At 42.6% G+C, this 14430-nt stretch overlaps 2 protein-coding genes across 3 annotated transcripts in view; both read right to left on the bottom strand.

Moving 5' to 3' along the window:
• LOC146578795 (beta-1,4 N-acetylgalactosaminyltransferase 2-like) overlaps positions 1–5569 on the bottom strand; it is a 41923-nt gene extending 36354 nt beyond the window's left edge. The window contains exon 1 of one of the 2 annotated variants that reach the window (XM_085268863.1): positions 5534–5569. The gene's annotated coding sequence lies outside the window, so the exon portion shown is untranslated. Of the gene's footprint in view, positions 1–5200; positions 5338–5533 lie in introns of those variants that run through there. The other variant, XM_085268862.1, reaches the window with a different exon arrangement.
• Positions 919–4521, bottom strand: LOC146578796 (uncharacterized). The gene is made up of 5 exons (XM_085268990.1): positions 4039–4521; positions 2910–3160; positions 2575–2742; positions 2359–2454; positions 919–1907 (listed from the first exon to the last, which is right to left on the bottom strand). The coding sequence occupies exons 2-5, from the start codon at positions 3051–3053 to the stop codon at positions 1590–1592; spliced, it is 726 nt and encodes a 241-aa protein (XP_085125116.1). The 5' UTR covers positions 3054–3160; positions 4039–4521; the 3' UTR covers positions 919–1589.
• Positions 5570–14430: the final 8861 nt, after the last annotated feature.

Here is a 14430-nt window from a genome sequence, read left to right as displayed (position 1 = left end):
CTCAGAAAAAAAATGTGTGCCTTGACCCAAAACATTTAAAACACACCATGATATTAAGGTAAAAAAAAAAGAAGACTTTCATTGGCTGCATATTTAAAGACAGAGTGCAGTTACCTGGAGTAAGATTATTCATATGACATAACGATCCAGAAATTTAGTTTTAAGGTGAAACCTCAAGGGAGAGCCACTATCTCTTGCTTGCCTCAGTGATACAACGTTTTATGTGTAGAGTTGGTCAATCAGCATTTTCTGAAGCTTGTTTTGACCATGTTTACCTGCCTAAAAGCCTGAACACATGGGTTAAATAGCTGTCCAGCAGGTGTACCTAATAAAATATATAAATATAAAAGTATGGGCTTCTTTCCCTTTTTGTGGTAAAGGACTACACTGTAAAACCCAATAAGTTAATTTTACTCAAAACTTTTGGTGAAACTGATTACATAAAATATTTTAAGTAACTAAAACTTAAAAATAAAAGTTAAATAAACACACTTTATTTATTAGCTTTAGATAAATATTTTTAAGTACCATTGATAAATGTTTTTATGTTATATCCACATTTTTGGTTTAGTACTCTCTACTTGATATTTTGAGTTTCAAGTACAAATCTAGCTCAAGTAACTTTAAGGAATTAATTTTTAGTTTCAAAATGTTAACCATTTTAAGCTAATACAACTCAAAAATTTTAAATACAAATGCTTGTAATATCCAAATCTACTGTGTTTTGAATTTGATTAAAAAAAAAAAAGTGCCCAAAATAATTACACTTGTAAAAACATAAGACAGAAAATATAAATTCAAGTTACAGATTTATTGAGTTACTTTGACACAAAAAGCCCAAAGACATAAATCCACCACATTTTATAGGGAATAATGTCAGAAATTTTGGCACAAGGTTACAATATTAGAAATAAAGAATTTCAGAACATGTTTTAAGAGTATTCAAATTTGATTAACACATGAGTATGGCCTTTTTATTAAAAAAACAAACAAAAGGAAAAGAAAATCCTGCATTATTAGGTGGGAAAACCGAATGAAAGTAATAGTATAGTGCAGCTAATACACTGAAATATAATTGGTAACCTTTTTAATATGCCAGTACTGTGGTTATGCAAAATGCACATTTGTAGAGTGCAATCACAGTCTCAACAACAAAGCAATAAAATTTTAAATAGAAAAATACTTCTTTAGAGACATAAACAAAGTGTTATAAACCTCCTTAGCGCCTTATGTCAGTTATGAGTAGTTCAGGAGGAACGTTCCTTAAGTGACATTCAAGATCCCACCTAGAAGCCAGAAATGAGATTGTCCTTCATTTTCTCTATAGATTTACAGTTATCTGACTAAAAACACAATCAAAATCAACTAAAACACAAGTGATGATGGGGGGAAAAAAATAAATAAAAATAATAAAATCACCCCTTTTACTTTGGATGTGGCTTTTAGATAATGAAGTATGAAACAGAGTCTGCAAAGATTTCTTTATTCTATTCTCTCTTTTTATAAAAAACTTATCCAGACTTGGAAACATGATAAACTGAATTACTTGCTTTAACAGGCACTTGAGGGCTGTGTAGGAATCCTGGACATTATTCTGCTGCCAAAAGATCATTTTTAAGACTCAGCACTTTGGGCTTCAACTTCCCACCCTTCAGACCCATCAAAACTTTCTGAATAAAGTCAAAAATGTTGGCCAAACATTTTGGGTAGCTTAGGTGCAGGACGTCAGTCAGTCCAAATATTACTAGAAATGCATCAGCCAGGGTGGTGAAAACAATGATCATGTTACCCTCGACCAAAACTGCAGTCTTCTCAGGGCAGAAGAATGTTGCATCGCTGGAATTGGCTCTGATCAGGAGGAGTCCAAGTGGCACTTCACTAATATCTGGTCTATCAGAATGCATCATCTACAGAAAACAAAATTACTACATGTTAGTGCATTCCTATTTCTCTTAGTTTCATCTATACAAGTCACATTTCTGGATTATTACTAGCTCAGAAATCAATTGTTTGAACAACAAAAAAGCCACAACACACCAAAGATTTGAGAAAACAAACTGACAAAAATAGTACTTTTAGTAAAGCAAAGTCATACCTCTTCGTAGCAATAACAACAGAAAGTCAATAGGAGTTATATATTTTTTTCATTTGTACAGTGATGTATGGTTGGGCTAGGAACATTATAGAAGGTCTACGCACATTAAAAACATGTAGTGTTTCCATTATGTGACATGGACACTGTTGTAGACAGATCCAAGCATGGAGATGCTTCTCAAACTCTCAAAGTGTCATAATGTTTTGAGAAATCTAAACAAGGATGCTACTAAGATATTGTTCACAACTTTGTCCAAAACTTACATCCCATGTTTTGATGAAGGTAGAGGTGTCTTCGTACAAATAGGCAGAGAGGGCATGAAGCACACCAGCACTTTGGGCATGGATATCAGCTTGTTCCTACATCACAAGAAAATTTTTATTTTAAATTCTTGGCTAACCTAGTCAAGAATGGTAATTAAAATTGAAAAATTGATCAAATCAAATGAAGCTCAAAAAACAAGACAAAAACTCACTAACCTGGAGATTATAGCTTCTGAAGAGCTGAGACAGGACATCAGACACGTTCCCTGTGCAAACAGCTTTCTTTCTGAATAAGCTCTGGAGCCGGGGAGCATGTTGGTCCAGCACAGCATAAAAGTGGTTCTTCAGGTGGAGGTTTGTAATCCTGTGGAATTCTGCACAGATCTGAACACACAGGATACATTTGTGTTTACAAGTTTCAATTAGTCTATAAATCTTTGCAAAATACATCAAAATCCTTACACTCCAAAGGCATAATTTGTTCAGACAGGCCAGATAACAGGGGTTGATATAAAATACATCTTGTTAGATACATCTATATACATTCTTACCTGGGACTGGGATTTCAGAGTAGGCCAGCAATCCAGGATCTGACCTACTGGTAGGTCATCATTGATGATCTCTTTGCATTGCAAGGCCAAAGTTGTGAGCATCAGCTTTGTAATCAGGATTCTTTTCACTTTTCTCGACTTCATCTACAATCTGTAGTCTTAGCTGGTCAAGGTAAACAGCATCTTCACCCCTGAAAATTTACTTCTGCCCTGGCATGGACATAACAGTAAAACACAGAAGACAAGACAGACTACACAGAGAACAGAAAAGACACACAACCAAGGAGACACAGATGAAACATAACCAGCCCAGAACTCAACTAAACCTTAACTAATAATAACAACAATACAAGAACTTCACCTCATTTCAATATAACATAAGAAAGCAAAACTACAAAATAAACTCAAAATGCTGGTTCACAGACCCAGCCCCTGACAGATAAAAAACTAAGTCTTTCACTAATGAACACTGGGCATCAGAATAAAATAAAACGAAAAAATAACTGTTTGGTAAATATATTCACCCTTAAGCTAACCTAAAATAGACCAGGCACAACAATTTTACAGTTCAGAAGATTCTACATTTCAACTTGGTATACATAACTATTTGCAATGTAAACCAAGTTCTACCGCGTAAATATGTAATGATTATTCACTGCTTTTGTAAGTATGTCCTGTGCCTACAATTTTGCTGCCCCAGTTTTAATATGTACAACTCCAGAGAACTAAACATAAGTTTTAAGTTCCACTAGTTAGCAAATGGGCTAGCCAATATCAATATCCACGTATGCGCTAAGTGTGAAGCAGCGCAGCAGTGCATATTGATTCAACAATTTAACCACAAGGCAGTTTATAATCTGCAAATCCAGAAATGCCTTCTAAAGACTTCTTTTAAAATAGTAAGAGATTAGAAAAGTTATTAACACATTATTAGTCCCAGGGACTAATAATGTGTTATACTAAATATGAGCGTATTAGCATAATTCATGCAAACACTTTGGGGCCAAGCCGACATGGATAAAACGACGCATGCATGTAATTCTTAAATGCCTGCTAGAGTTGTACATTTATGACGATAAAAACCCATATTACAACGGAGAACTATAGTTTCAGAAAAAATAAAACTTACCACAAAGCGCTCCTGAAGATGCCGCGAAGGCGGTAAATGCAGCTAGCCAAGTGCAGAGGGTTAGCTGTTCCAGTTCAAAAGTCCGTAACATACCATAGCATGCCCTCCTTTATCCAGCGTCAAAGGCAATGCCGCAAAAAACCCGTTGACAAATGTTTTTATTTCTGTTCGGATATTAACGTTCCACAAGTTTCTTTCGGGGTAATGAGCGGGCATTCGCACTCGAAGCGAGGAATCCAAGATGGTTGCCAGCACTTCATAAAGAAACAGGTGGCGCACGTAGGTACGTACGTAGGCACGTAAGTGACGTCAGTGTTAAAACTCAAATTATTTGAGCGCAATGCTAGAAACTAATCAATATATTCAAGTACTGATAACTTGAAAAAACAAAATTGTTCAAACTACTCAAAAAAATAAAGGTGTATGAACTTATAACAGGTTTTTAAGTAGTTGGAACTCATTTCATTTATCAAAGTATTACTATTCGGTCTTACAGTGTATTTACTTCAAAGACAAACTAACCAGTTTTCATTGTAGCCAACAGCTTTTTTTTGAGTCAGGCGTCAGTTGTTCCCCTGACAGTGTGACAGTAAAGCTAGTTTGACTAGATGGCTATGTGAAATTTACAGGTCTTGTGGTGCAACAGTAAACACGAAAGACTGGAATACTCAGCATGCACACTCAGAAATTAAAGTACAGAAATGTACCTATAGGGGTACAATGTCTTGTCACTGGGGTGGTACCCTCTAAGGTACCGTTCTGTACCCTAAACTGTGGGTACTGATTTGTACCCTTGTAATTTGTACCTTTTACACGTCAAACCTGTACTTTAAAGGGCAAAGTTGTACCCTTAGTATAAAGTACAAAAAAGAACCCTTAAAAGGAGTACAAAAATGTCTTTCTAAAGGTTCAGTCTCTACACACAGATTTCCTATATTTTTCCTCTCAAGATTTGAAAAATTGAAGATAAAGTCAAAAATACTTGTCACATTTATTACCTTCTTAAATACATTGCTTAAACAAAACTAATGAAAACCTACAGCGCCAGAATCAGAAAGTATCGGAAAATTTTAAATTACATAACTTATTTATGTAATTTCAAAGATATTGGGTTTTTATTCTTGTAGTATGACAAAAGTATAGAAAATAGCTCATTTCCTACCTCTTCTCCCTGCTGTTTATGGAGCCACAATAAGAAAAAGTGATGAGCGAGTGACGAAAAGCCGTTCTTGAAAAACTTGAACAACTTGAATATAATTGTTGAAAAGTTTGCACACTATGAAAGGTGCGGTGTTCTTCTTTTCAGGTAACTGGTGTCACAGAGGACAATATAGTGTTACGATGAGGTACGATAAGGAGGCGGAACCACTGAGCAAGGTTAAAAACAGCAGAAAAAAGCTCAACCAACTGTTCTGATACATCCACACAGCTCCATGCTTTACCGACAGAAAAAACCCAAACAACAAAACCAAAGTCTGAATAATATGTCATTTACCTTTTCTTGTATTTTTAGATAATTTGTGGATTTTGGTCCTTGTGTAGCAGTATGTAGTATGTGCATGCACCAAGAATAGCAGTACAAATAAGCAGATATTTCTCTCTCAAAACATTTAGGTAGATAAAGGTAGTTTCCAGCATAACCAGTTTTCATTGTAGCCAACAGCTTTTTTTTTGTTTTGAGTCAGGCGTCAGTTGTTCCCCTGACAGTGTGACAGTGAAGCTAGTTTGACTAGATGGCTATGTGAAATTTACAGGTCTTGTGGTGCAACAGTAAACACGAAAGACTGGAATGCTCAGCATATAGGTAATGTCAATATTGTTTGTGTAAGAAAAAGGAGAAGCTGTCATGGTCCTGGGTCGTTGACCCAGGGTTTTGTGTTTATTCTGATTTGTATTAGTTTGGGGTTGAACCTGAAGTTGATGTATATTCAGCCCTACCTGTGTCTGTCCTTGGTGCTCTGTTCATGTCTCCGTGTTGTGTTGCAAATCAGTCTGTGTTTCCTGCTTTACTTTGAAGGCTCATGTTATAGATTTCCTGTTTTGTTCTGAAAGTCTGTTTCTGTTGTCATTGTGTTCAGCTTGTCTCCTCCAGTCCTCATGTGTATTACGTTCAGCTGTTCTTCCCTGCTGTGTGTGATTACCTGATTACCTTGTGTGTATATTTAGTGGGTGTCGGTCTGTGTTCGTTGTCGGCTCGTCTGTGTTTCTTGGTATCCTGTTCCTTAGTCTGCGTCTCTCTGCTCCGCTCTCCGTTTTGTAGATTTCAGGTTTGCTCTTTAGTTTCTCCCAGTTTAGGTTTGTCATTACTCATGCTTCATTGCCTGTTTTTGCCACTGCCACCGTGTAAATAAACTTCACTCGTATCATCAGTTTGCTGCATTTTGGGTCCTCCTTTTCCTCCACTCCACACGGCTCACTCCGCCAGCCGTGACAGTAGCAAAAATATGTGTGTGGGTCTGTATGTGTGTGTGTCTTCCTATACAATAGCAAGACAATAGAGTAACACTCCTGCATTTATTCATAGGTTTCTCAAAGAGGAAGCACAAGAAGGAAACTTGGGTCATGGTCCTGGGTCGGTGACCCAGCGCTTTTAGTTTGTTATCATTTTCTAGATGATGATTGTTTAAGTTCTGTGTTATATTCGGTCTGCCTCTGAGTCTGCGTCTGTATCTGTCTGTCTATGGTGTCACCCCATCTGTTTGTGAAGCTGTCTGTTTAGTTCAATGTCTTGTCTGGTTCCATGTGTCTGAGTTTCCTGTTTTATTGTGAAGGTCCGTGTCGTATGTGAGTGTGATCAGTTTACGTTTCCCCTGTCCCGTCAGCCCAGATTCCTCCCAGCTGTGTTGCCCTCCTGTCTCTCATCCCCTGATTACTGGTGTGTGTATTTAAGCCCTGTGTGTTCTCCTGCCTGTTGCCGGTTCGTCTGTATTATTCAGTGTCAGTCTGTGTATCCACCGTGTCTTCTCCCTGTTGTTCATCGTCATCCCCCTCTGCTCGTTTTCATTCAGGTTTGTGCTCTGTAGTTTAGTTGTTTCCCAGTTTAGTTTAGTTCGAGCCCCGTTTGCTGTTTGTCCACATTCTTTTTGTGTTCAATAAATCACCTTCACTTCTCCACGACTGCCTGCGATTGGATCCTCATTTATTCCACACGGCTCGCCTCGGCAGCCGTGAAGGTACGAACCAGCCACTATGGACCCAGCAGCAGTCAACCCGCCCGAGGAGCTCCAGGTGGACATTATTTACTCGGTAGACAAATTAATTAACTTATGGCTCGAGCATGAGGGGAGAGAATTCCGCCAAGGCATAGCTGTTCGGCTACAGCGCTTAGTTTCTGGTCTCCCCTATTTGCTCAGCTGACTTCACCCGCTCACACAGAATTTCGTTCTGATCGAGCTTCATCTTCTCCCCCCTGCTACCACCCACCCTGCAACTCATGCTTCACTCCCTGACCCGACGGAGAGTGTCCTGTCCGGCCCGTCGGTCCAGCCTTCAAATGGGAAACGGCACTTACGCCGTCGACGCCCCTCACCACAGTCGGACCCCAGGATATCAGAGCGGCCGACTGTGGTGAGTAAAAAGGATAACAGCTCCAATCTGAACTTTGAGACTTTTTCTTCTGGGGTTGTTCGGGGTGTGTCAGTGGGAGCTAATTCGCAAAGCTTACCTACCTTCATGATAACCGATCTCTCCCAGGTTGGCATTTTTAAGACTTCAGTGAAAGCAAAGGGCTGTTGTTCTTCTGAACCTGTTAAACCCATGTCAGCTAACCCAGGGTCTGCTAAAACTGTGGCATATATCCCAGAGGCAATTAACACCAGCTCTGATAATACCAGGACTGTTTATTCTTTTGAACTGCAACCGGAAGCTCAGTTAGCCGCCCGGCCTCAAGCTCAGTTAGCCGCCCGGCCTCAAGCTCAGTCTCCAATTCCACCACCGTCGTCATCCCAACCATTGTTTCAGTCACCCTCGGTTCAGCCTCCTGTTCAGCAGCCACTAGCCCTGCACCCTGTGTCACTTGCTACTCTGGTACAACAAGCTCAGTCAAATCAATCTAAAAGGAACTGTGTTTCATCCGTTTGTTCTAAGCAGAGCGTCAAACCTAATGATAATGTAATCATTCCTAAAAAGCTGGCCAGTTCAGAGACTGTGACGCGCTCCAGGGCCTCCCCGGGGGCTGAGTTTCAGCCCTCAGCCCACTCTGGACCCCTGGAGGCTAGGAACCCAGCTGAGGACTGCACCCGGCTGTCACTGCCTGAGCAGAGTCAATGCTCTGGGCGGCTGAAGTCTGCTATGTGTTTGCCAGAGGCCCGTGCGCCTGCTGGTTCTGATCTGTTCCTGCCAGAGGTCCTCGCACCTGCTGGTTTTGTCCTGTGTGTTCCAGGGGCCCCTGTGCCCACTGGTCCTGAGACTGTTCTCGCTGGAGGGCCCGAGGAGCCCGTCCAGCCTCCTTCCTCGTCAGCTGGGGGGCCCGAGGAGCCCGTCCAGCCACCAGCTGCTCCACCAGCAGCCTCATCCACGCTTGCAGCAGCAGCAGTTTCATCCATGCCGCCGCCTGCTGCAGCGCCTCCGTCTCCAGCTTCCCCGCCAGCTGCAGCCTCCGTGTCTTCATCCACACCAGCTGCAGCCTCCGTGTCTTCATCCACACCAGCTGCAGCCTCTGTGTCTTCACCCATGCCGTCGCCTGGCTCGGCCTCTGCTGCATCCTTGCCGTCGCCTGGTCCGGCTTCAGCATCACCCACGCCTGGTCCGGCTCCGGCTTCAGCATCACCCACGCCTGGTCCGGCTTCGGCTTCAGCATCCCCATCAGCTGCTTCGCCTGGTCCAGCTTCAGCTTCAGCATCTTCATCAGCTGCTTCGCCTGGCCCAGCTTCAGCATCCTCATCAGCTGCTTTGCCTGGCCCAGCTTCAGCATCCTCATCAGCTGCTTCGCCTGGTCCAGCTTCAGCATCCTCATCAGCTGCTTCGCCTGGTCCAGCTTCAGCATCCTCATCAGCTGCTTCACCTGGTCCAGCTTCCGCATCTTCATCAGCTGCTGCCTCGCCTGGTCAAGCCTCTGCTTCTACTTCAGCCTCGCCTGGTCCAGCCTCTGCTTCTGCTTCAGCCTCGCCTGGTCCAGCCTCTGCTTCTGCTTCAGCCTCACCTGGTCCAGCCTCCGCATCCTCATCATCCTCGTCTGGTCCAGCCTCCGTGTCTTCATCCTCATCAGCATCGCCTGGTCCAGCTTCAGCATCAGCATCGCCTGGTCCAGCTTCTGTTTCAGCGTCCTCATCAACTTCATCTGGTCCAGCCTCAGCTTCTGCCTCGTCTGGTCCAGCCTCCGCTTCGCCTGGGGCTGCAGGGGCCACGCAGCCTTCAGGTCCCCTACTGCCACCTCCATATCGTCGGTCATCTGCCAGGCCGCTTGTTGGGCATCTCCGCCACCGTGGACGCCTTCCTGAACGCCGCCACTGCCTTCCGCGTGGCCGGACTCCGGACTTGTTTCCACGCCGCTGTTGCCGTCCGCACGGTCGGCCCCCAGAACTGTTTCCACGCCGCTGCCTACTGCGTGGCCGGCATCCGGACCTGCCCCGCTGCCATTCGCATGGTCGGCCTCCTGAACTTGACCATCTGGGCCTTTTTGGACTCTGTCCCTCCGTCCTGGGCCCCCTCCGCCCGCCCTGGTCGGGTCCTTTTCTGTTTTGTTTTGGTCGGTTTTTGTGTTTCTGCTGGGCTGTCTGGAGCCAGCCCTTAAGGGGGGGGGGGGGGGTACTGTCATGGTCCTGGGTTGGTGACCCAGCGCTTTTAGTTTGTTATCATTTTCTAGATGATGATTGTTTAAGTTCTGTGTTATATTCGGTCTGCCTCTGAGTCTGCGTCTGTATCTGTCTGTCTATGGTGTCACCCCATCTGTTTGTGAAGCTGTCTGTTTAGTTCAATGTCTTGTCTGGTTCCATGTGTCTGAGTTTCCTGTTTTATTGTGAAGGTCCGTGTCGTATGTGAGTGTGATCAGTTTACGTTTCCCCTGTCCCGTCAGCCCATATTCCTCCCAGCTGTGTTGCCCTCCTGTCTCTCATCCCCTGATTACTGGTGTGTGTATTTAAGCCCTGTGTGTTCTCCTGCCTGTTGCCGGTTCGTCTGTATTACTCAGTGTCAGTCTGTGTATCCACCGTGTCTTCTCCCTGCTGTTCATCGTCATCCTCCTCTGCTCATTTTCATTCAGGTTTGTGCTCTGTAGTTTAGTTGTTTCCCAGTTTAGTTTAGTTCGAGCCCCGTTTGCTGTTTGTCCACATTCTTTTTGTGTTCAATAAATCACCTTCACTTCTCCACGACTGCCTGCGATTGGATCCTCATTTATTCCACACGGCTTGCCTCGGCAGCCGTGACAACTTGTCCATAGACAATTTAGAGTCCATAGATTTTACACTTTGTTTTTGTTTTTTTTTTACAAAACTGTAAAAGTAATTGGTCAAATCTGGTCTGAAAATCAAACATTAAAAAAGCTACTGGGGCTGCTTGAGCCACAGTAACTCCACTGGTGGTTGAGCTGTAAGCCAAGCTGAAGGCACAGGATGACTAAGAAGGCTGGAGGAGAACGGAGGGGCACACTGCAAGCTGTGCAGGTCATAGGACAATGCTGACAGGTCCCATCTGTGAAAAACAGCAGTGGTGGTATGGTGGTTGGGGCATGTTTACTGTATTTTTCTTAAATATAAATATAAATGTAAAAGTTTAAAAGTTTAATTTTATTTTTTAAATGAGGTTTTATTGGTTAATATGGTCAAAACACTTTCTGCTGGCACTAAACAGCCTGCATGAGTTAATCAACCTGTGAGTGACATTTCTCTTGATAGGAGTGCCAGTAAACTCTACTGTGCTCTACTCAACTCATTGTATAAAATTTAAGAAGTTAAATTATAATACAAAAACAAAAGATTTAAAAAACTATCTATTATTATTATTATTATCATTATTATCATCATATACAACAAATTATAACCCAAATATTGAATCTTTATTTCTTTGACACCTAAATCTTATTTCCTGAAGATAAATTTGTGCACTTAATCAAAAGCCAAAAAATAAAGGAAAGGACTGTGTTTGCTTTATTTTAGACAAACACACCACCACACCTTAACCTACATCAGACGCCATTACCACAACCACTCCTGCTGATTCCTCATTCCTTTTCCATGTGTTGTTACCTGTTGGATCGGTCTGTGTTGTGGTTCTACTGGTGTTAGGGATTCTATTGGTGAGACAATGGCTGTGTCCCAATTCAGGGTCTGCACGCTTGAAGTACGCGTACTACGTACGGTGCGTACTATAAGTATGAGAAGTGCGGAAGCGCGAGGCTTGTGAAATGGGACGGTCTAGCCTTCGTAGCGCTGTTCAGGTTGCCTAGCAACCATGTTACTAACCGCGAGAAACGTTACATACAGCTTTGTTTGACAGAAATGAAGGAGAAAAAAATGTTTTGTTGGTCATTCACAAGCTGTATCAAAAAAAACCCCCCCAAAAAAAAATAAACCCTACACCCTTTCATAAACACCTATAGCCTTCAGAAACCCCACCAGTTCCCTCACCTGTGCCCTACTAACCTCCAACACACTCTTCCGATTAAATTCCCCAATTCCCCGCTCCTTCAATCTATTCTGCAGAACTGACCTCTCCACATCATAACCCTTGCACCGCAGTATTACATGCTCTACTGTCTCCACCTCCTCCTGGCACACTCCACAAAGCCCCGCCTCATGTTCTCCTATCATCTGTAGTGTTTTATTTAATGCACAATGTCCCAGTCTAAGCCTGGTAATGACCACCTCATCTCTCCTATTACCCCTATACAACCTACTCACTGCCACCTCCTTATTAAGATGATACAATTGCCTGCCCGTACTCCTTGAATCCCACCGCTTCTGCCACTCCTGAACAACCTGCCTCCAAACAACACCTTTCGCTTCAGATCCACTGCTTGTAATTTCCATCTCAGTCCTATTTTTAGTCAACGCTCTTTTCGCCAACCTATCCACCTTTTCATTTCCACTGATCCCTACATGAGCTGGCACCCAAAGAAAGTGAATATTGCCACCACAACACCTTATTCTGCTGACAGTCCCCAGAATAGCATACAGCATGCCATGCCTTGTCTTCGAACTAAACGATTGTAGACTTGAAAGAACAGCTGCCGAGTCAGAACACACTACCACCTGCCTGATTTTTGAACACTCTACCCATTTCAGTGCTACCAAAATTGCTACCATTTAAACCGTGTATACTGCCAGTCCATCCGAAGTGCGTCTGTGTATTCCAATATTTTTTGACGGAACTACTATTCCAAACCCTGTACATCCAGTAACTGGACTTTTAGCACCATCCGTGAACACATGAATACACTCAGGGTATGCAGTCAAGCTGTGAAAATGAAATGCTGAAAAAAGATCGACTCTGCCTTTCAATGTTCTCTTCAGATCCAGCAAGTACCAGTCCAAAGGAGGGGTCTCCAATAACCATGGGGGAACCACAGAGAACACTACTGCAGGACATATTTTAGGGTCATACACCTGACCACTGGTTCCCCACCTTTCCAAAATGAGCCTTCTGACTTCTTCCATACTCCCAGCATTCCAAAAGTACCTCCTTTGTGGGATGTGCGTCACCATGACCACCAAGAACCCAGTAATTCACTGACACTTGCTTCCTCCTAAGATCTAGGGGCATTTCTCCCATCTCCACCTGTAGGGCACTGACTGGAGATGTCTTAAAAGCTCCACAGCACACTCTAAGGGCTTCCGATTGCAGAACATCCAAACGTCTCAACACAGAAGGAGCTGCTGAACCATATGCCACACACGCATAATCAAAGACCGACCTAATTAATGCCTGGTAAAGTCTTTTCAAAGCAGAAGAGCTCGCTCCCCAACCCCTCCCACCTACACACCTCATGACATTAATAACTTTTTTGCATTTGGTTTCAATCCGATCAATATGCTCCCGCCATGTCAGTCTCGAATCAAACACAACACCTAAGTACTTAAAAGAGCTCACTTTCCCAATTACCTTGTCATACAGTGTCAATGTCAAAGTCTCACTCACTTTTCTTTTGGTAAAGAACATCATTTTTCTTTTTTCCACCGAAAACCTGAATCCCCAGTCAAATCCCCACTCAACCACCATATTCACAGCCTCCTGAACCTTGCCCACTAGGTGCTCAATATTTCTTCCTTATTTCCATAACACACCATCATCAGCGAAGAAAGACCTCCCAATTCCCTCAGGAACATCAGAAAAAACATAATTGATCATTATAACAAAAAGCAGGAGACTAATCGCACCGCCCTGTGCAACCATGCACTGACTAGAAATTGTAGACCCAATTCGCACTTGGATCTTCCTACCAGATAAAAAGTCTTGGATTCAATTGAATGTCCTGCCAACAATACCCAACTTATGCAACTTGAGTAAAAGCCCATCCCTCCACAACATATCATATGTCTTTTCTATGTCAAAAAACACTGCCAAAACAGACTATTTAGTCGCCTGCGCTTTCCTAACGACATTCTCAAGTCTAACAATAGCATCAGTTGTGTTACGAGCTGTCCTGAAACCACTTTGGTAAAAGCCCCTTTTCTTTCCAGCTTAAAATACAGTCTTGCCATCATCATACGTTCCATTAACTTGCACACATTTGATGTAAGAGCAATTGGTCTGTAGCTATCTGGTTTAGATGGATCCTTCCCGGGTTTTCTTATTGGCACAATAACAGCCTCCTTCCAAGTACTTGGGAGCTCACCCTTAATCCAAACTGTGTTAACCAAACATAGCAGTTTATTAAGCGCTTTCGTACTGTGGAGATCAGGGAAATTATTTTGCTGCTATTGTTAATAATCATCATCATTAACATTGCACTAATAATATAATCTACAGCATTGATATTGCATTCAGATGTTTAAACAGTGTGTGTCTTTCAGAAAGACTAAGCCACAGGCTGACAGGAAATTGCAGGTTTGCAGAGTGTGCCTGTTAGGTTTTGTATTGTTGATTGTCATTTATGCTTAGAAATATTTAACCATATATGCTTAGAGGTGTATAATCAATTGTGTAGTGATAGGATATGTGATCTTTAGCAGGCTGCAAAGGCTCGGTGTGTATTCCACACTGGAATGCACACCTACATCCTGGGAGCATGGGAAGAGGTCGTACCTTGTTTTATTGTTTTATGGTAGGATAAACGTGGCTGTATCTGTTTTAGGCTAAGTGCCTTTTGTTTAGATGAACTGTTGGACTTCCAGACCAGCAGGTTTAGGGAAGTCACACACACACACACACACACACACACACACACAGTATTCTTTGTTCACATGTATACCTATGTAAGATGTTATATGTTAATGACCCTATGCATATTCATGGAAC

The sequence above is a fragment of the Mchenga conophoros genome, linkage group LG3 (assembly GCF_057382185.1).
Source record: "Mchenga conophoros isolate Kocher_MC1m ecotype Shallow Benthic linkage group LG3, M_conophoros_male_GT1.1, whole genome shotgun sequence".
In the NCBI taxonomy this organism is placed as follows: Eukaryota; Metazoa; Chordata; class Actinopteri; order Cichliformes; family Cichlidae; genus Mchenga; species Mchenga conophoros.
The sequence above is the reverse complement of the archived record's forward strand: the minus strand, read 5'-3'. Positions and strand labels throughout refer to the sequence as shown.

Coding starts and splice junctions, on each gene's coding strand:
- LOC146578796 (XM_085268990.1), bottom strand. CDS start 3,053: ATGAAGTCGAGAAAAGTGAAAAGAATCCTGATTACAAAGCTGATGCTC. Junction 2,743..2,909: donor CTCTGAAATCCCAGTCCCAG/GTAAGAATGTAT, acceptor CTGTGTGTTCAG/ATCTGTGCAGAATTCCACAG. Junction 2,455..2,574: donor TCAGAAGCTATAATCTCCAG/GTTAGTGAGTTT, acceptor CTTGTGATGTAG/GAACAAGCTGATATCCATGC.